This window comes from Mustela nivalis (genome assembly GCF_964662115.1).
Source record: "Mustela nivalis genome assembly, contig: HAP1_SCAFFOLD_1232, whole genome shotgun sequence".
NCBI classification, from domain to species: Eukaryota; Metazoa; Chordata; class Mammalia; order Carnivora; family Mustelidae; genus Mustela; species Mustela nivalis.
The window spans coordinates 142,910-165,464 of record NW_028135432.1 but is presented as its reverse complement, the minus strand read 5'-3'; the positions used below and the strand labels follow the sequence as shown (position 1 = coordinate 165,464).

The 22,555-nt window shown below is 39.2% G+C and overlaps 1 protein-coding gene across 2 annotated transcripts in view; it reads right to left on the bottom strand.

Moving 5' to 3' along the window:
- Positions 1 to 401: 401 nt before the first annotated feature.
- Positions 402 to 22,555, bottom strand: part of LEKR1 (leucine, glutamate and lysine rich 1) — a gene marked incomplete at its 5' end in the record, with an annotated part of 163,734 nt that continues 141,580 nt past the window's right edge. For both annotated transcript variants that reach the window (XM_082750521.1, XM_082750522.1), the window contains 3 exons: positions 402 to 2,210; positions 17,173 to 17,472; positions 20,718 to 20,882. In XM_082750521.1, coding sequence (XP_082606647.1) covers positions 1,725 to 2,210; positions 17,173 to 17,472; positions 20,718 to 20,882 — 951 coding nt within the window. In that variant the 3' untranslated portion in view covers positions 402 to 1,724. The remainder of the gene's footprint in view (positions 2,211 to 17,172; positions 17,473 to 20,717; positions 20,883 to 22,555) is intronic.

Sequence of the window (22,555 nt, the reverse complement as noted above, 5' to 3'; positions counted from 1 at the left end):
CTTTTCAAATGCCATTATAAGGAATTCTGGTCTCTGTAAAGCAACACTCAGCATTCTAAGTCTTAATACAAGATGTACTCACTTAAACTAGTCAGGGAAATCAGCAAACCTGATAGGGATTTTTTTTTTTTTTTTTGAGGTTAAAACACTGTACTGGTAGATTAGACTATTCTTTTGAAAGATTAGACATAAATCTGAATTACTTAGTAGCTTTACTTTTTTTTTCCAGATGGGAAGGATTCCAAGTGCCTTTGGCTTCTCTCATCAATATGATAGCCAAACAAAGGAGAGTTTTATGTGCCATATTTCATGTTACTATATCCTTATCCAGGAGTAAGAAGCCTGGATGTCCCTGATAGAATCACTTGATCTTAGCCAAAAGGCCGAGAAGCGATTCCCTGATAGAATCAGATGAAGGATTTAAATAAAGTCAGTCCTGAAAGGAAAAATACATTTCAGTTTCAAGGGGGGAAAAGACAGACAAACATTAGCTTAAGGTAAAGAGTTGTGTTTTAAGGATGTAAGGGCGACATCTGTCACCCCATTGATCGCCAGGGTTGATTCGGCTGATCTGGCTGGCTAGGCGGGTGTCCCCTTCCTCCCTCACCGCTCCATGTGCGTCCCTCCCGAAGCTGCGAGCTCGGTCGAAGAGGACGACCTTCCCCGACAGAGGAGAGGACTGTTCTTCGGTCAAGGGTGTATGAGTAGCTGTGCTCCCTTGCTAGAACCTCCAAACAAGCTCTCTAGAGTTGTGTTTTAAGAAACAGGAGGGGCCTGAAGCTTTTTAACTTAAAATAGCTGATTTGGTTGCTCGTTTTAATTTTTCACTCTGAAAACAGAAAATATGTTAACTAGTCACCCATCTTGGGGAGTAATAAAATGTGAACCCCAAATTAGCACTATGTATCTCTATAGAACAGTCTTGAATTAGTTCTTTTCCCAATGGTTGAAGGATACGAGCATCAAATAAAAATCTGACTATGATTACTAAAAAGCATTCAATGTAGAAAATCCCTACCAAGTAATATTTAAACCAGGCTTCTTGTTTTTTATTTGTTGTTGTTGTTTTTTGTTTTGTTTTTTAAATTATCTGTATAATGAAAAGTAAACCACCATTTTCTTGAATTGGAGTTGCTGTCCCTTTTCCTAGAAGGTCCCAAGTTCACAGGGAAGACTGCCTTCTTGAAGGATACCTTACCTATCATTACTTCTGGCCTAAAAAGAAACTGAATTAACCAATTAGACTGCGAGGTAAAAAAAAGTGGTTTCTATGATGAGGATAAGGAAATTATCAAATGTAGGACTAAAGTACTTCTGTTTTCTATTTGGAAATAGGAATTACATATATTTCACCCATTTAGCTCAACAAACAAAGGAACAAACACTGACAGAACCAATATAATCTATTTTTTTGTGGAAATATATCTGCTTGTATTGGTGCAAAAAAAAATATATATATATATATATAACAAAGATGCCATGAGTGAAAATTTTCACCTATAATCTCTAAAAGGGTATATTCATAGACCACACCTAAAGATGCAATATAGAAATATGGACACTGGTCCTCTGGAATATCAACAACATCATTATCTGTGGCAACTTCAAAGGTCTCTTAGAAAATGTGGCTTCACAATTCCTAGTTTTCCCAATTATCTTATTAAAAACATCTATGTACATGCATTCTTGATCTGCGATAATAATTTGACCTTTGTCATCCTCAGTCACCGTGCATCTCTGGCCCACTGGGGAAGACCAGGTGTGCGCGGGGGAGCTGCCCCTGACTGGACTGATCCCTGCTGACTCAGTCTCCTCCGCAGAATGGTGGCCAGCCTTTGTCTGGTCTCGTTTACTGAAGATGCTGGACCCCTGCGAGGAGGATGGGGTTGAGGGACAGTGGGCAAACCTGAGCTGCTAAGCCTCTTGGACTGAGGAGAGGTTGGGGAAGTGGCGGGTTTTGACATTCTGTGCAGGCTGGGTATTTTGATTCCTTTTCCAGAGTTCAGTCTTGTAAGGCTCCTCTCTCCCTGATTACTGACCACTGCAGCAGAGGAGGTTAGGCTGCCCTGGCTAAGGGAACACGGTGATAGAGGTGAACTTCCACTGAGTTTCCTGAACTCCAGGAGCTGTTCTCTGGCTTGACTCAACGCCTCTGTCAGTTCAAAGCGTTCTTCGCATTCCCTCCTCACTGTTTCCTGAAGAAAAGTGTTCTGAAACGAGAAAAGAGGGGGGAATGCATCCCTAGCTTTAAACTGTACATATGGAGAGTTACTGGCAATATAACTAGAGAATTGAACCAGAAATCAGAAGTCTTGTCTTTGACTGTCTTTGTGGATACTCTGCCACATGGGATAGACAAGTCAAAAATGCGAATGATTTGTGAAGTAGGAAAGAACTTTAAGAGGACATCTGGTTCAACCCTTGCAGTTTGCAGAATAAGAAACAAGAGCCAGGACCACTCAGATGGGTAGTGGGGGGCTGGGACTGGAACCCAGAACTTCTGATGGCTACTTTACTGGGGTTTCAGCTTGTTGGCACGTGTGATGTGTAGTAGCTAATATCTGTAGGGGCAAGTAAGTTATTTTACAATGAAGGTAAATTGCAATACATAAGATAAAATTGCTTGAATTATAAGACTGAAAGAATTGAAAATATCAGCCATGATATTTAAATAATAAAATCAGTTACTTTATACAAGGCTTTCTCAGTAGAACTTAAATATACTGATCATTTGCTATTTTGTAAAATATATATTAAAATAGGGGTGCCTGGGTGGCTCAGTGGCTCAGGTCATTATCCCAGGGTCCTGGGATTGAGCCCCATATGGGTCCTGGGATTGCTCAGCAGGTAGTCTGCTTCCTCCTCCTTCTCTGCCTACCTCTCTGCCTACTTGTGATATCTCTCTGTCAAATAAATAAATAAATAAATAAATAAATAAACAAATAAATATAATCTTTTAAAAAAAAGATATATATAAAAATAAAGAACATCTTGTGCTTTAAATTCCATTCAGCAATCATTTATCAAGTCACTAAAAGCTGTAGTGGATACAATACTTGCTCTCAAGTAGTTGCAGCCTCATGAGTTTGAGCACAGCCTTTTTTTTTTTATGGCTCTTAACAGAATTTGGAGCCAAGGGCAAAAGCTATGGAGTTGAAGATAAGAAATAACTTTTTAATAGCCAGAGCTATCCAGAGGATACTCTGAAAGGCTGACTCTCTCGTGACTGGGATATACTGGAGCAAATTCAAGCTTCAAATGTGTGACTTGACTAGAGATCACTGAGGCCTCTTCCAATTCTGTGACTCTACGGTTTTAGTTAAAGAGCTACCCATCTTTCATCTATGGAATTCATCCAAATTACAAGGCCCATGGTAAGAATTAAGTCTTGGACCTTTCTAACCTCCTGACGTTCATGTCTGTCTGATGTCACAAAAGAAGTTGTACAGTAAACAAGGTAGCTTCACCGTAGCTACTTCAAGGTAGCTCACAATTAAAATGATTGTGCTATAGGAGTCTTTGACTAAGTGAATTTCCGTCAGGTTATTATGTTTGTAAAACTATCCAAGGCATTCCCAACTCTGACTCTCAGCAGGAAGTATCCTCCTAAGGCTTTACTGACTAATCTGCTGTCAGTGGAACTAAATAACAAAGTATCCAAGAAAGTAGTATCTTTCCGTATTTGAGTTTCTTGTGATTATGATCAGAATTCTATTTGATTCCAAATTTGGTAATCAGGATTGAAGAATATGGCACAATTCCAGATTAACAGTTGCTCCATAATTTTCTCTAAAATCAGCAGCATGTCACGGTCAAACAAAGTCTCATCATTTACATATATTAGCAACACACATATGTGTCCATATAATCACATATTTTTTAAAAATCATGAGGGTTAAGTATTTGGTTCCAGTTAGGTTGGGGTTGTTGTTCCAGTTACGTTCTTTTGCTGTTGTTATTGTTGTTTTCTTGTTGTTTTGGGTTTGTATTTTTGTTTGTTTGTTTTTTGAGGAATTGGAGACCAGGGATGATGTTTGTGGCCTTCTCTTCTGGTTTTCATTAACTCTACTTGAAATTCTTGTTGAAAAGGTAAGGGAGGGAGGGCTAGAGAAGATTAATCAGTTGCTACATTAGGTGTCATCTCATTTCCTGCTCTCAACAACTATATTTGACAAGGAAAGACACAGAAGCCCCACTGCTTATGTGACTTGCTGAGAGTAACCCAGCTCTGAAGTGGCAGGGTCTTGCCTGCTTCCAGAACCCTGCTCCCAGCTGCCCAGGCCTAAATGAATTGTCTAATTAGTTACATCAAGCAGGTACCATTTTGTTCTATGACATGGAAACAATTAAAAAAAAAGACATTTGGTTTTGCCCAAGTTTTCTAAACATAATCTAAACTTTATTTTAAAAGGCACAACCATCAACGTATTATTTTCTCTTTACTAGTGAGTTAGCTGGCAAAATGTGTTGAAGTGATTAGATATAAGAGGTTTCCAATATCTTTGTATAAAAAAATCCCCTGATTAAGAAAGCTGTAAGAAAGACTTAAGTTCATTTGAATATGTAAAAGAGTGAATAGAAGTTAACTAATGAGGTCAACAAATTGGTGACATGAATAATAGGTCCACCAATACGGAAGGATAACGTGATGGGTGATGTGGTGACAGGAGCTCTCATTAAAAGAAAAAGAAAATTCAATCCATTTACTAAAATTAAATTCACTGAAAGGAAGGGAGCAGTGTTCTATGGAAAACATCCATTAAGCAAGTCACTTAAAAGCTATTTTAGGCAAGTGACACTCTACTGAAGGGGGAAATGAAAAGGTGTGAACCCAAAGATGTCCCCATAGCAAGTCTAATGGGAGCAAAGTGCCCGCCAACTCCAGACTGAACTTTGGAAGGGCTGCTGACCATCTTGGTCTGGGGCCCACTGCTCTGGAACTCATCCTTCTTCAAGGCTATTAGCTTCCAGTACAAAGGACTATTTCTCTTTCTTCTATTATTTCCAAGCCAGGAGGACCTTTGCACTGAAAAAAGCCTGCAGTTAGAACTTCTATTTTTGTCTTTGCCACAAACGCTGTGAAATCTCATGTGAATCTCACAATATCTGCATATCCTCTGCTACCTCTTTTTTGGGGGGCGGGGGGTTGCTGAGAGAGAGGGATTCTTCAGAGAGAATCCCAAGCAGGCTCCAAAGCAGAGCCTGAAACAGTACTTGATCTCACAACTCTGGAGATCATGGCCTGCGCTGAAATCAAGAGTCAGACACTTAACCAGCTGAGCCACCCAGACTCCCCTGCTACCATCCTCTTTTAAAATTGAGGTTACAACTCAGTTTTGTACAACAGGCAATTCAGATGTTATAATTTATTCAACTATGTAGTAACAAAATGGAAATAGAACATATCAAGTTGAGAGGATTGCTATTTCAGGGGTGGACTGTGTATGACAGGGTATGACAAGAGCACACGTGGACGGGGCCAATAAGTAAGTCAGTAAGGCACATTACTGGAAAATTCCATCATGTGTGGAAAAGAATCATTCACTTGTGATTAGATTGCTTTCAGTGATTTAGGCAAGATGTCTCTTTGGGGGCTGTGTTTTTGAAGGTGTATTGTTACAGGGTTTTAATGTGTGTTTTCATTGAACAACATAAGGAAAATGTGTAAGACGGAAGTGCAGTAAGACTGAAAATCCTGGGCAAACTTGAGAATAATCAATGAAGCCATAACATTATAAATGTTTCAGGTAAAATTATCTTTGGCCATATCCTAGCATGATAAAATGGTTTCAGTGGGTTGTTAACTAAACTGTAAGTCAAAATGAAAAGGGAGACACGAGCCAGGTGAAGAAGGGGCAGTGGGGTTTTCTAAGGCAAAGTAGACAGGGAGTGCAAACGCCTGGCAGTGTGACAGGGAGAGGCACATCTTGGGATGACACGTAGCTTAGTAGGACTTGGGTGCAGAGTGCAGAAGGGGGAAGAGAGACCAGGACTGAGGCAGAGAAAAGTGAGCAGGGTCAGATTGAAGATGACTTTAGTAACATGATAATATGAGTTTTACCTTAATTCTGAGGGCTGTATGGAGTCATTGAAAGGTTCATTTCAAGCAGGGGGCTGGCATGGTCAAATCTGCTTTAAGGAAAGATCCGCTTGCTAATGTGGGAAAATGGCCCCAAGTGGGGCAAGATGGGAGGCAGGGAGGATAGGCGGCCATTATTTTCACAGAGGAGGTTCCTAAAACTTGTACCCCTTGATTAGAGTGGTCTGGGCATGAAAGAACTACTGTTTCTGGGTCCTTAAGCTCTGTTGATGGTGCAGAGCATTAAGTATAGATGGGTCTATAACATTTTCAGATGAAGGCCCTTTGACAGGGTTTAAAATATGGCTTAATCGCACTCTCACTGGGTAAGTAATTGTCAAAAAGAAAATATAAATTAGCTCGCCATCTGTTTGAAATGTCTAATATTAAAAAATGGCCAATTTTTAAATTTCCCCCCATTCTTTACAATGTAAGTGTGGTTTATTTTTATGTTTGTTTTCATTTTTATCCTTAGTGACAGCTGGATTGCTTTCAATTCCAAAAATAGTGGAAGAAGCAAGAGAAGGCTTTGCTGGCTAACTTGATTGCTCTGAAGGTGAGAGTCCCATTTGTGATGGCAATCAACTGAATCTGGCGACTGGGGGAACATGCCAGGAAAGCAAGTCCTCAGTGAAGAATGAGCACAGATGGGTGTCTTTCTTTGTGCTTTATACCCAGTGAGGTCTGAACCAGTCACGGAATGATCAGATTATAGTTTTCATCTATCCAGACTAGATATGTCCCAGGGTGAGTGGATGGCTGAACAACTCAGGGGTGGGGAAGGGAGGGAACCCCGGGGGAAGCGGAGACAAAGGGAAACTGTGGGAAAGGTGTGGAAATCAGAATGGTGAGCAGGAGCTAGGTTTCCATTTAAGGCTTCTGGTGAACTAATCTGATCAGTCCAAAATATTGCAGAAAAACAGTGAAAATGGTCCTTTGGTAAGACAGGAATGAGAATCTGAATATAGTTCCAGGAAAGAAGTAAGATAGATGGATGTTAGGCCGGTTGTTCTAAAATTGCACTCCTATACTCACAAACATAATGGGCATTGCGAAATCACTACCGCTAATACACCAAAACAGAAGTAGAAACAGGGAAATAATCCCTTGGACTAATATGCTTCAAGAGCAGATTTTCTGAAGGGAGAGAAAGAGCCCATGAAGGCACAGAGTTCAGGATTCATTGCTCTAGGTCAATAATTTACTAGGAATTTAATTGCTATTAGTTCAGTACAACAGAAACAATTTTTTTCTCATTCTGTCAATTTTCTGGCATCTATACTTTGCATCAGGACAAATGGTCTCCAATGTGTAAAAGGCAATTTTGTTTAGCTCTCCCTCTCAACTGCTGAAGCTTCTCAGTCTGACCACCACACTCCCGTCTGTCCCATGCCCCACCAATAAGGTTCTCAGGCTGTCACCCATCCTCCCTGCCAACTGACCATAGGAATAAGCCCCTGACTCCTAAAAGCCTCCCCAGTTCTCCCCCTGCTCCCTGGGGAGCCAGAGGTTAGAGAAGAGATTCAGATGCTCTCATTGGATTTGGTCCCAAAGTTGAGAACTACTCATTGGTTGATATATTAAATACTACTTTGTTTGCTCATAAATGGGATTACCAGAGAAATGTGTACCATTTTATCTATATCAATTGAATATGTAAATATAGAATATGCACATCCCAAAACTAAGCAAATACCTCTCACACAAAAAAGCTATTTCCTATTACCTCTCTGTGTCTGTAACCCTACAGAGCAATCTCATGCAGTCTCCTTTCTTATTTTCTAAACAAAATCATATCCAAGATGCCAAGTGATGATTAGGTGAATGAACAAAACCAACAAAAATAGCTATTGTCAAGAAAGCAAGTACATGCCTATAATCCATTAGCCAAAATTTTGACATCCACCCACCTCTGAGAAGAAAAATTTGTGTAACTCACAATATTAGGTAACAAAATCTAATTGGACTGACAATCCTTATTTCACTCAGTGGGGCTATTCCTATGCTTCAGCGCAGAAATATTGATGTCGTTGCATGAGAGGGTCTGCCCTAGATCTCTGGGGGTGAAGGTAATTTACTAATTTTCTAAAATATGAAATAATTTGAATTTCAAAACCTATCTGAAACCAACGTTTGTGTAAGGGATGGTGGCCCCATAGAAGGTGCGTGTTCCCTTCTTTAAATTCTTTTTCTCCTTAGAGTCCTTGCTGGTATTTTCCAGCTTTCCTCCTCATTAGATATTCCTTCTCTGACGCCACTGTTGGATTCTCCTCCTTGCAGTCTCTAATAGTTGGAGTGCCTGTTCTCAACCCTCTATTATCTCAATTTCCTGGGATCTCATTCAGTACCAAGACTTAAGTATCAGCTACATGTGGTTGTCTCAAAATCAGTCTCTAGTCAGCCTTCCCATGAACATACTGCCCATTTAATACCTCCATCTGGATACCTAATAGACACATTAAGATTATTTTGTGCCAAATGAAATTCTTGATATTCCTGCCCAGTTGCATTCCTTTCCTAATGTTTCCCATCTCAGTAAATGGCACTTTCACTCACTTGGTTGCTGGCATTCCAAACTTTGGCAGCCTCCTTGATTCCTTTTCTGCTTTCACATCATTCAACCCATCAGCAATTTCTGTTGCCTCTACCTTGAAAGTATATCCTGAATCTGGCCACTTCTCACCCTTTTCATCACTATGACCATACACGCATTTCTAGACCTTTTCAAGAGCTTTGTGATTGGTGCTTCTGTTTTCATTTTTGCCTCTCTTTGACCTATTTTCTCCACAGCAGAGTTATCCTCTAGAAATAAATCAGATCATGTCACTGTCTTGTTCATAATCTCCAGGTGGCTTTCCATCACACTAAGAGAACAATCCAAAGTCCTTGCTGCAAGTCCATAGACTCCACATGAATTAGTCCCTCCAACCTTGCTTTCTACCACTGTCTTCCTTGCTCACTAAGCTTAAACAATGCTTGCTGACTTCCCTGTGGTTTCTCCAAATTCCCATGATGTTCTTGGCTGCAGGGCCTTTACATTTCATGTTTCCTTTGCCTGGAATGTTCCTGTCCTCACTTTAGGTCTGCTTGAATATTATCTCCTCAGACAGTCCTCTGACCACAGGACCTCTCTTTTAGAAAGTGTCCTTTTGCTCTACTTTTCTTCTTAGCATCTATTTTTTATTTTTATTTTCTAAAAATTTTATTATTTATTTTGAGAGAGAAAGAGAGACTGAGAGAGAGAGAAGGCATGTACTTGAGTTGGGAGAGGCACAGAGGGGGAAGGACAGTGAAAGGGAAAGAATCCCAAACAAACTGAAGTGAACTTAGAGTCACATGAGGGACTCGATTCCATGACCCTGAGATCATGACCTGAGCCGAAACAAGAGTAAGATGCTTAACTGCCCAAGCCCAGGTGCCCCAGCATCTATTTTTTAAAAACCTTGCTACATGTTCTAAAACACTGCCTTTTATCCTATTCTCTGCCACTTTTTCTATTAGGTCCTTTTTATAAGTTACTCTTATCCATAGTTTTAAATTATTTTTAAAAATTAAAATAATATCTAACACATATTTAAAAATTAAAATAGTACTACAGTATAATGAAAACAAGCACTTCTTCATATCATATCAGAAATAGCCTTTTTCAGCTTTTTAAGAAGTTTCCTGTGATATTTTATTTCCATATTTCTAAATAATAACATTATGGTTATCTCATGATTTTTCAGTTTTGAAGTCATTATCTACCAGCTTCATAGAATGGAAAATGAAGATTTAGCTTCCTATTCTAATTCCTAGTAGGTATTTCATGGTCCCGCCCAAAGGTGTTTTTCTTTTCCTATGAGAAATTTCTATCTCAATTTTATTGGAAAATCTTCCCAACCTCCATCATGATTTTTAGTCAAATCTATATTTTACTTTATATGATTATAGTATATAAATATTATGTATACCGGAGCCATGCAGTGTACTACGGTTACATTTTCCTTCTTGTATGGCTTCCTTCCAAAGTTAATTATTGTACCATTGTTTGTCTGCTTAGGGTTCTAGGTGTTGATTACTAATTTTTCATCAAACCCACTTATAGAAATGTAAATATTTTCAACATGTTCAAATTCTCCAGGCAATCCAGCAGCTTCTTTTTGTTTTTGGAAACATACTTCTAAAAGCCCTCTGTTCTTCTGATGAACCCAGCCTGGTTGTTCTCTAAGTCTGGTGCCCTGCTGTAATTCTTGGATTTCTCCCTATTATTGTCCTAGGGATTCTCTCCATTTCTCTCCTATACTGGAACTCTTACTTCCTGATTCCTGTATCTGCTCCTTTCTTATTTTGTTCCCTCATTGTGATGTCATATATCATCTGATAACTTCCCAAGAAAGGCTGCAAAGGGAAGTACCATTTTTGAGAACTCTAATATCTGAGAATATCCTTATTTGACACTTGCTTGATTGATTTGGCAGGCTATAGAATTCTAGGTTGAAAATAGCTTTTCTTCAGAATGTGGAAGCCACTGTCTTCTGGTTTCTACTGCTATTGTTAAGAATGCTGAGGCCATATTGATTCTTGATCCTTTCTAAGTGACACCCTTCCCCCAACTCTCCGCAACTGCCAACCCCCAGCCCAGAAACTTTCTAAGTACTCATGTTTATCCTTAAGTGTTGCTATATCATGATGAAGTGCTTTTGTGGTTGCTTTACCATCCATTATAGAAATGTATATCCTTCAGTATGTGGAAATGATCTTGATTAGTTTCTGGAAAACTTTCTTTTACTTTCTCTGTTCTCTCTTTCCAAATCTCTTCTAATTTTCTTTTCTTTTCTCCATTTCTGCTTCTTTCTTCTACTTTTTTTTTTGTCTTTTAGTTTTATTTTATTTTTTATTTTTATTAATAAATAATGTAGTATTTGCCCCAGGGGTACAGGTCTGTGAATCTTCAGGCTTACAAACTTCACAGCATTCACCATAGGACATACTCTCCCCAGTGTCCATAACCCAGTCACCCTATCCCTACCTCCCCACTGCCAAGCAACCCTCAGTTTGTGAGTCTCTTATGGTTTGTCTCCCAATCCCATCTTATTTCATTTTTTCCCGATCCCATCTTATTTCATTTTTTCCTTTTCTACCGCCCCACAACCTCCCGCCCTGCCTTTCAAATTCCTCATATCAGAGAGATCATATAATTGTCTTTCTCTGATTGACTTATTTCACTCAGCATAATACCCTTTAGTTCCAACCACATTATTGCAAATGGCAAGATTTCATTTCTTTTGATGGCTGCTTTATATATAAAACATCCTCTTTATCCATTCTTCTGTTGATGGACACCTAGGTTCTTTCCATAGATGGGCTATTGTGGACATTACTGCTATAAAAATTAGGATGCACATGCCCCTTCGGATCACTATATTTGTATCTTTAGGGTAAATAAATACCCAGTAGTGCAATTGCTGGCTTGTAGGGTAGCTCTATTTTCAACTTTATGAGGAACCTCCATGCTGTTTTCCAGAGTGGTTGCACCAGCTTGCATTCCTACCAACAGTGTTGGAGGGTTCCTCTTTCCCTGCATCCTCGCTTTCTTCTACTTTCTGGAAAATTTATTCATCTTTATCATCTAACCCAAGTATTGACTTTTTTACTTCAGCTCTTATATCTTAACAGTTACTCTTACTCTTTGCTCATGGTCTCCTCCTCACATTCTAAGGATGAAATATTTTTTCTTTTCTCTTTGAGGATATTAATTATGCTCTTTTTTGAAGCTCACACTTGCTCCCTGCATTATTTTGTATCTTTTTCTTCTGAGTTCTTTTTTGCTTATCTGTTTGATCTTTGTTTCTGTCTCAGATTAGAGATATTTCTAAAACTTTTGGTGGTCTTTTGGCTGTTCATGTTTTTAAAAATGAGTTTCCAAAATGTTATTGGAAGCTACATGAGAGTTTACGTGGGGGCTTATTGATTTGCTATACTTCTTAGTGGGTAGATAAGACATGACTATCGTCATTGCACTGGGACACCCCAATTATCAGGATCCATAGGTCTGGTCTTGTCTTTTGAGCCATCTCATTTCTCCAGAGAGGGCACTTTCAATTTCCTAGCTGTTGATATATAAACCCAGTTGTCTGTGTTCTGGGAAGTACATGGGTAAAGTGGAAGAGGAGGTCTCATTCTTCTAAATAAAGATGTTCATTCCAGCCTTCTCCCACATTCTGCTGTTCTGTAACCTCAGGTCCAAAGCCTCTCACATTCAGTTTTTCTAGAATGTAAATCTTTGGTATCCTGCCAGGATGTTGAGTGAGGGTTGCTTAGGAGTTAGGGAGGGCATATGAGGATCTATCTGTTCCTTTTACATTCACACAACCCCATTTTCAGATCCACTGTTCTCTCTTTCAGAAGGTTCTGGTATCTGCAGTTCTTGAGCCTTTCCAGGGCTGTGTCACATAATCCTTTTAGGGGTTCACCCCAATCCCTACAGGCATTAGGTTTCAACATCCTACAGTCTACTAATTACTTCTGAATTATTTTCCAAAATTTGGTCAATATCTCTTTCTTTTATTTTTTTTTTAAGATTTTGTTTATTTATTTATTTGACAGAAATCACAAGTAGGTAGAGAGGCAGGCAGAGAGAGAGGAGGAAGCAATCTCCCTGTTGAGCAGAGAGCCTGATGCGGGGCTCGATCCCAGGACCCTGGGATCATGACCTGAGCCGAAGGCAGAGGCTTTAACCCACTGAGCCACCCAGGCGCCCCAGTCAATATCTCTTTCATCTGATGTCAATTCCTTCCTCTCCTGTTCTCTTTTCCTTATGGATGTATTCACACTGTCATTTTAGTGCTGTTTTGAGATAAAGCATAGATAAACATATGTACTCAATTCTCCACGTTTAACCAAGAACATTCCTTTTTATCTTTGAATGTCTTTGAGTATCATTAGATGATTAGAGAAATTGATAGATTTTAAAACTTTTGGATTTACCACATTCTTCCTCTGGATTACAACAAGACCCCTGACAGTGGGGTGGGGCGGGGCCACACTGTCTTGACAGGACTCATATAAAGCTAGTAGGAAGGAAAACTGGCAGCAAGAAGCATGTGATCTATTTTAACCTGGTTTTAAATGATGATGTTCTGTTCTTTAACATATTAAATTTCTCTTCTGACTTCTTTCTTCCTTAAAAAAATATTTCAGGGATGCCTGGGTGGCTCAGTTAGTTAAGCCTCTGCCTCCAGCTCAGGTTATGATCCCAGGGTCCTAGGATGGAGCCTTGGATCTGGCTCCCTGCTCAGAGGGGAGCCTACTTGTTCCTCTCCCTCTGCTGCTCCCCCTGCTTGTGTTCTCTCTGTTAAATAAATAAATAAAATCTTAAAAAAATTATTTCAATTTTTTTGGTGTGTGTCATCTCCCTATGAAAAATTTTCATGGGCCCTCTTTTCTCATTCACATTTCCCATTCAGTTTTATGTTCCATTTTTTCCTCTTATTCACCTGCACCTCTCCTTGCTTCACCTTCTTGACCCCCGCTGTCTCTGTGGACACTCTCCAATAATTCATGCAGGGATGCCCATTTGCCCTTTAGAGGCTCTGGCTTTCCTCCTATCCTTGAGAACATTCTTCAAACAATTAAAAGCAAAGTCCACCCATTGTCTGACCCCTTGAAAGAGAATAGGGCTTTCCTGTCCTTAATTAGCTTCCTTATTAGACCATTAATTTATCTTCATTCTAATGAGAATTTGCTCTTCACTTAAATGTTTATTTCTCTAGAATCTGAGAAATTTTAAGTGTCTGGAATGTATGCTCAAAATAATAGTGTTTTTCACTTTACATACTACCACCTCTATTCTTTCTGGCTCATAAATCCTATCACTTTTATTGTCTCATTTCCTCTTTTTTATAAGAATATTCTGGACTTTGGCATGCTTAATCAGAGAACCAGCCTTAGTTATTTACTCTTACAGTTCAATGGTAATTATTTAACTTCTAATGGAAAATCTAATCTACCTTCCTTCCTCCCACCCTAGCTAAAGGAAGTCTGTTCCCAGGATTGTCCTTAGGTAACTTTACTTTTAGAATGATCCCTTTCTAGGGGTGCCTGGGTGGTTCAGTGGGTTAAAGCCTATGCCTTCAGCTCAGGTCATGATCCCAGGGTCCTGGTATCAAGCCCCACATCAGGCTCTCTGCTCAGCAGGAAGCCTGCTTCCTCCTCTCTCTCTGCCTGCCTCTCTGCCTACTTGTGATCTTTCTCTGTCAAATAAATAAATAAAATCTTTAAAAAAAAAAAAGAAAAAGAATGATCCCTTTCTATTCCCCAGTAATGATCAATGATTGTTTATGGGCCAAACCAGTGTCTTGTATATTTCAAAACTGTGCATTAAAAACACAAACAAACAAACTCCATCTCTAAGGGGCTTCCTTTTACAATTAATGATCAGGAAGGGCTTCACATCTAGCTCCCTTTGTCTGAAAAAGAAATTCACTCTTCACTTTTAATCTAGCTTCTCTTGCCAAAGTTACCTCTAGTGCCTCTGAGATTGGCAGCCTCCAGAATAGTCCCCAGTTATCCCCGCCCTCTTGCTTATTCACCCTCTTGTGCAATCCCTTTGCCTTGAATGCAGGCTGGACTTAACTGACTCATTTATAATGAACAGAATTTAGCAGAAGCACTGGGATGTCAGTTCTGAGATTAGGTTAAAGACTGTGGCACCCTCTCTTGCACTCTCAGTCTTGCCAGCTTGCTTGCTCTGAGGGAAGTCAGCTCCATGTGTAAGTTGTTCTATGGAGAAGGTTCTTATTGCGAGGAACTGAGGGAGTCCTCTGACCAATAGCCAACAAGGCGCTAAGGCTTTCAGCCCAACAGCCATAATAAAATGAATCCTGCTAACAACCACAAAGTGAGCATGAGAACAAATTCTCCTCTAGTTCAACCTTCAGACAAAATTGTACCACTGATCCCTACTTTGTGAGAGGTTTTAAGCCAGAGGTACCCAGCTAAGCCACATTCAGATCCTGACCCACAGAAACTATGAGATAGTGTTTGTTATTTGAAACTACTGAATTTGAGAATAATTTATTGTGCAGCAAGAGATAACAAATACAGGTCCTTAAGGCCAATTTTTAAGACTTAGTCTATGCTGGGGCGCCTGGGTGGCTCAGTGGATTAAGCCGCTGCCTTCGGCTCAGGTCATGATCTCAGGTCCTGGGATTGGGTCCCGCATCGAGCTCTCTGCTCGGCAGGGAGCTTGCTTCCCTCTCTCTCTCTCTGGCTGCCTCTCTGTCTACTTGTGATTTCTCTCTGTCAAATAAATAAATCTTTAAGAAAAAAAAAAAAAACGACTTAGTCTATGCTTTTTATATGTTAAATCTTTGTTTAGGTCATTCTTTCCTCTGGATGTCAATTTTTTTTTTTTTTTAAGAGGGAGTAGGGGAGAGGCAGAGGGAGAGAGAGGATCTTATGCAAGCACATACATCAGTACAGGGCCTGATGTGGGGCTCGATCTCATGACCCTGAGATCATGACCTAAGTCAAAATCAAGAGTCAGATGCTTAACCAACTGAGCCACCTAGGTGCCCCTGGATGTCAATTTAATTACTCATATAAGATTGTCTTTAAATTTTTTCTTTGAAAGCATGAAATGGCAGTTGTTAGTCTTGTTCATAATTGCAGAGATAGGGCCTAGCACAGTGCCTGGTGCCTACACGAGGCTCAGTATATACTTACTGGAGTCAACCCTTCTATTTCTTCTGCTTGTCCTAGTTTATAGGATACTCCTTACTTTCCATATTGCCAATTCTTTGGTGATTTAAGAGTTACAAAACCTGCTGGTCTAATTGCCTTGACCTTTCTTTCCCTAACCTGCCGTTCCTTCTCTAGAGCTTCACTGCTGCTGTCTCACTTGAAGCAAACCCACATTGCCTCTCTCCTTAAGGTTTCCTCAGTGGAACTGAGTCCGTGTGTGCTCTCCCTTCCCCTCCTGCCTGCCTGTGAAGCAGCTCTTTTTATCAGGGAGGCTGTGCTGCTGCGTGTCAGCAGAAGACTCTCAGCTGACCCCCTAAACATCTGGAGAGGTAAGTAGTATGCTTAGTGTTATTTTAAAAAGAAAGAAGGAAGGAGAAAAGGATGGAAGGAAGGAAGGAAGGAAATGAAATGAAATGAAACTTGGAGATGCTGAGTGCTAAGCCTGAGGGTCACTTTGAAATTTAGAAGCAGAATCACTAGAATTCAGGTTTCCTGAAATAGGAAACATTGTATTGTGGAAATTCAAATATGAATCTTGGTTCCTTCACGCTGTGTGACCCAAACTGCTTAGCAGTTCAGAAATAAGACTTTTTTAGGAAAAAAACTCAAATCGAAATAAGTCTATTCCAGTTTAAATAAAAACATTGCTGAAATAATCATGCATACATAAGAAAGAAGACCAATACAGGTAAATTACCTTATAGTTTAGGTTGACAGAAAGATAAAGCCCCAAAAGAAATTATTTTTAAAATATATTGTCCTAGGGTTCCCAGGTGGCTCAGCCAGTTAAGTGTCTGACTTTGGCTCAGGTCATGATCTCAGGGTCCTGGGATAGAGCCCCACATCTAGGCTCTCTGCTCAGCTGGGAGCCTGCCCATCCCTCGGCCCCTCCCTTCCTCCTACCCCTGCTCATGCTCTCTTTCTCTCCCAAATTAACAAATAAATATCTTAAAAAACAAAATAAAATATATTGTCCAAATTATTTTCTGAACTTAAGCAGCAGGTGCTCTAAAAGTTTCTTTAGCAAAGATTTAATGTCCAAACAAATAAGACATACATACACAAAGATTTCTAGTCTCCGAAGTTTTAAATGGTCATTTACAACAAAGTAGAACTGGGTGCCAGGAAACCATAGAGATTATGAAGTCCAGTGAATTCATTTTATAGAAAAGGAAATGAGGTGCAGAGAGGTTAAGTGACTGCCTAGATAAGAACACAACCAGGATGTAATTCCAAGTCCCTGACTCATAGTCCCCAACTCTTTGAGTGACACCAAGCTGCCTTTCATGTTTCTGTCTGCTTGTCTAGTTTTGGGAAAAATGTGTGCTCTTTCACTAATGGCAATGCCACTGTCCTCTGCTCCTTACCTGTTCCTGGGACTCGTTAAACTGCTGTATCAGTTGTGTTTGTGCCAGCATTACTCTTTCTAGCTCATCTGACTTCTGCTGCATTTCCTTCCTCAAGTCCTCTGAAACAGAATCATTACTAGCAATTTCCTTCTTCAAGCGGGATTCAAATTCTGCAACCACATTTTTCAGGTTTTTGATTTCTTTCTCCTTTGACTCAGAATCTTCAGTGTAGCGGATACAAGATTCACGGAGTTTTTCTTCAAGGGTGGCCACCTCCAGCCTTAGCTCTCTGGTAGCACCTGTGATTAAGTCTGATATCTGTAAGATAATTTTGTCTATTAGGTTGTAGGCAATATCTCTAGGTAACCACAGAGTTCTAAGAGGTTTATTCTAAGTAATCAGTGTACTTGTCTGATCAAATGAAAATAAATCCTATGACATTATGTAGGCCTCCAAGATTTTCTTTTTAAAAGTTAAGACTAAAATGTATTTTTATCACTTTAAATGGAATTGCATATTAATCACTTGGGCATCCTGGGAAATATAAATATCTGTGTCTGGATTGAGCTACCAAGGACAGCTCAAGTCTTGATCCAGGTCTGGATTCAGTATGGGGTGGCTTTGGGACCTAGAAATGCCTGATGTTTGGGGATGCATGTAGTGAGCACCACAGTTAAATTCTACTCATACCATAGCAATAAAGTTTTCATTTGATAGATTTTTTTCTTATAAAAAAATGACTGGAGGTACCCCAGACACTATACCTTCTAAGAGCAGCACTGCCCAGTAGAACTTTCTGCGATGATAGAGATACTCTGTGATGTCCAATATGGTAGCCACTAGCTACAGTTGCCTAATGACAGTACTGTGTAAATATATGTTTAGCAAATGATTCACATACACACAAAAGCCAGATTTGTATCTAGTCTCCATGGTATAAATATTCTCACCAGAGCCAATTCCAAGGTGACATCACCAATTGCTGAGTTGGGAAGAGAGGCACTCAGTAGGCTTTGGTTTGCCAGTACTAACTGGTGAGCATTTAAAATGTGGCTAATGTGACTGAGAACCAAATTTTAAATTTTGTTTAATTTTAATTAATTGAAATTATAGTTGCCACTCATGGCTAACATATTAGACTGTGCAATTCTAGAGACTACCAGAACAGTTTGAAAATATACTGTCTCTGTAGGTGGTACCTCTAGATAAAGAGATGAGGGAATGAGAGATAAAGAGATGAGAGAAGATGAACAGCTTTTCCTGAGAGTCATGGGAGCTTTAGAAGGGAAAAGGCTGCTTGTTTTCTTTCTCCTTAAAAAACAAAACAAAGAACAGAAAACAAACCAGGAAGAGCAAAGTTGCTTCTGATGAAATATATCATTATTTATGCTATGGATATCATCATATTATAAATATTAGTACAACCAGAAACCAATCCATGAAGAATCTGGAAAACATTCGGAGAACAAAGTTTCAAGGATTTTGTGAACTATTTCTTAAGTGTTATGTATCCAAAATCTGTTTCAAATGTTAAATTTACATTAAGAGAAACTTCTGTAAGAAATCTATTCGCACTTACTAACTTCAAAAATTAAATTAATATTCCATTATATTCAATTAATCCAGGAAGGAAAAGGATCATTGCTAGGTCTGGGCAGTAGTTTCCATCATTAAGAGGAGAGATGACACTGAACTAGATCAGGTTATCCTCAGGAGAGAAGACTCACAGAGCCACAAAGGTGTTTTGATCTCTTCAAAAAGGGACTCAGCTTTTAAAAATCAAGAGAATTTACTTACAAAATCTGGGTTTATGACTTCTTTTGAAAAACCATAACCCTTGGCAACCCCTGCCTAAAGAGGCCCCTTCTTGGAGAAAACTAGTATAGAAGAGGTAGAAATTTGGGTGAGCTGAGACTTTAAGCTCCCAGCAAATGCACCATTGTCCCAATAGAACATGATTTACAAAACGCAAATTCAAAGATAAAATTATTAAGAATTTCAAGACAACATTTGCAGAGGATTAAACCCAAGTGGCATGAGGCCATTTATTTGAGTGTGGGGCCCTGAGATACTATACTTGTCATATACTCACATAGCTGGCCCTGCTTATCATTCACAGTGCTATTGAAAAGGCTGTACCGGGGTACCTGGGTGTCTGCCTTCAGCTCAGGTCATGATCCTAGGGTCCTGGGATCGAGCCCTGTGTTGGGCTCCCTGCTCAGTGGAGAGTCTGCTTCTCCTCTGCCCCCTCTACTGCTCCCCCTGCTTGTGCTCTCTCCTCTCTCTCTGACAAATAAATAAATAAAATCTTTTAAAAAGAGAGGAAAAAAAAGAGAGAAGGCAAGGCTGTACTGTTATGTCTTGTATACCTGTAGAGGCCATTAACTCTCATCTGATACTTAATTTACACAGACTGTTAGTGAGTTTACCCACTGGGTCTTGGTTAATACACACACACAGACATATGCATATACACAAAAACATGCATATATATGACACTGAGGTCTTATAATAACATGGCAACCTAAACAAAACCTTAGATTATGGTTAGAGGGCTTCTGGATGGTTCAGTTGGCAGAGCATGGGACTTGATCTTGGGGTTGTGAGCTTGTGCCCCATGTTGGGTGTAGAAATTACTTAAAAATGAAATCTTCAAAAAAATTATGTTTAGGACATAACATTTCAGAAATTATGAAGAAGAATTATGTTCTTAAAATATTTCCCTTCAGTCAAAAATATCTAGAATTTGAAATATTCGTAATTGAAAAAGATAGGCTTTAGTTGTTAGCTTTAGTTGTAAATAAAATGTTAATTATCATTATCATTATAATTATCATTTGATGTTGGATATTTGAGGTATTGGAATATCTAACCATGCTAATTATTAGTTATGTAATTTATGCTCTTTTATTTTTATTTATTTATTTTAAAGATTTTACTTATTTGAAAGAGAGAGGGAGCACGAAGTGGGGTGAGACGCAGACAGTGAGGGAGAAGCAGACTCTCTACTGAGAGCTGAGCCAAACCTGGGACTGGAACCCAGGACCCTAAAATCATGACCTGAGCCAAAGTCAGATGCTTAACTGACTAAGCCGCCCTGATGTCCCTAATTTATGCTGTTTTGAAAGTAAAGTAAAAGTAAAAGTAAAATACACTTAGGTGTCTCCGTAGGTTAAGCATCAGACTTCTGGTTCAGGTCATGATCCCAGGGTCCTGCAATCCAGCCCTTAGTGCACTGTGCTCCCCGCTCAGCGGGGAGTCTACTTCTCCTCCTCCCACTCCCATTTGTGATCTTTCTCTCTCTCTCAAATAAATAAAATCTTTTTAAAAAGTTTTGTAGAAAAAATTCCATTAGTAGTTGTATTATATGTTTATAGGATTTATCTCAGCTATTCCTTCTGTAGACTATCCAAACCATTCCACCTATGTAGTTAAAACCAAGGCACAATGAACCTCAGGAATGCTCCTTGAGTTAAAAATACTGTACAATGTTCTTAGAAGGACATAACCAACATCTATAGTTTCAAACCCATTAAATAACAATGAACATCATGATCACAGACCTTTGTTTGTAGTTCCTCTTGTTCTTTCTTATACTTTTGGATTATTTCTTGATGTTTTTCCTTTTCAATATCAAGTTCCAGTTTAGCTTCTTCCTTAAAAAGCAGAGCTTGCTCCTCAAATTCAACTAAGTGTCTGGCTCTTTCCTTGGCCAGCTCAGCTTCAATCTAGAAAACAGCATTTAACACATATATAAAGGCATTTGACCTTAAGATGAGTAAATCAAGCTCATTTTCAGACTCTAATTTAAAAAAGATTCTAATATTAATTTTGTAATGAATCTAATTTTTAAATTCTAATATTTACAAATAATCTGACTCAGAACTTAGGCCAGAAAAATTGACTTTAGGTCAAATATTTCAAGATCCTCTAAGACCTTCTAAGACCTATAAAATGAGTAGAGAAGTTAGGACCATATATTATGACAGTTTTCAGAAATATTAAAAGCTTAGTCTTCTGTATATTTGTATTATAAACTCAGTCCTTCCCAGAAACCCTATAAGAAAAAAAATTAAAAGATTTGGAGGACTTAGACTACATTCCACTGAAAGCTCAGTGGGGATACAAAGTACAAATGTTGATTTTTGAATGGCCTTCTCTTGATGGTGATCCCAGAAAGTTTGAGAGTCATAAATTATCATTTTAACATGATAGAGGCCAAAAGGATGATTAAGGAAAACACAGTCAATTTGGGGATGCCTTGTATTCATGTTGTACTTATACAGAACCACAGCACTGGAAGGAGTATTAGAAATCCCCTGGTTCCATTTCTCAAGCTTCTGTGAATTGTGGAAAGAAAAGCAAGGGCTTTGGATTCAAACAAAGTTGAGTTTAAATCCTGGCTCTGAACCCTGGCTCTGCCACATTCTAACTATATAATCTTAAATTGTGACTGTAACCTCTCCTGGTAGAGTTACAACTCATTCCCTTGGGAGTTGTTCTGAGGATAAACAGGACAAAACATCTATATAAAGCTCTAGCATGAGCAGGGATTCAATAGTCAGTGGAGATGACTTCTGTGCTCTGACTCTTCAGTCTCTCCTACAGATAGACTGACTGCATCAAATGATTGTCCGCCCTATGCCTCAACACCACTAGAAACCATAACTCACTCCTTCCCAGCAAGCATTTCCATCTTCAGACAGTGCTAAGCGTTAGGCAGTTTTTCCTTTAGCTGAGCCAACATCTCTCTCCCTGTGGTTTTTAACCATTGCTTTTGGCTCTGCCTAGCAAGAGAGAACAAATCTCTGAGTACTGGAGTCATTCAGGCCTGGTCGTTCATCTAGTGAGATTAGAGCATCTCAGTGACAGGCTGATTCTAGATTTACATTGCGCCATGATTATAAATTCCTAGAGGGAGTAAATGCCAGATAACTGGCAAGAATAATTGTCAAACTTGACTTACTGTGATTCATACCACTACGAGAGGAAGAAAGAGGTCAACGTGAATTTCTCAGGGAAACACTGAAGCCAGGGTACCAGGAAACAGAAAATTTGCTAAGAAAGTTTACATAAAGTCCTTCAAATTAAATAAAATACAGATAAAAGACTAGCCCCAGTGTGGGGTCTGTCACATTTATTGTACCGTTATAGGACTAAGCATTTCCTCCAAGGCAAAACAATTATGTTTGTACTCAGTGCAAGGAGTTATTTTGGCTCTTTCAAAATAAGTTTCTGGATTGTTTGAGAAAAAGGATACTAAGGATCATTTAGGAACATGATAGCATTGCTCAAATGTGTTTTTTCTCAGATTCCTAAAGGCAAGGGAAGCCTCAGGGGCACTCAGGAAAAAACAAAAAAACAAAAAACAGATGTTCTTCTAAATTCCAGGTACTTACAT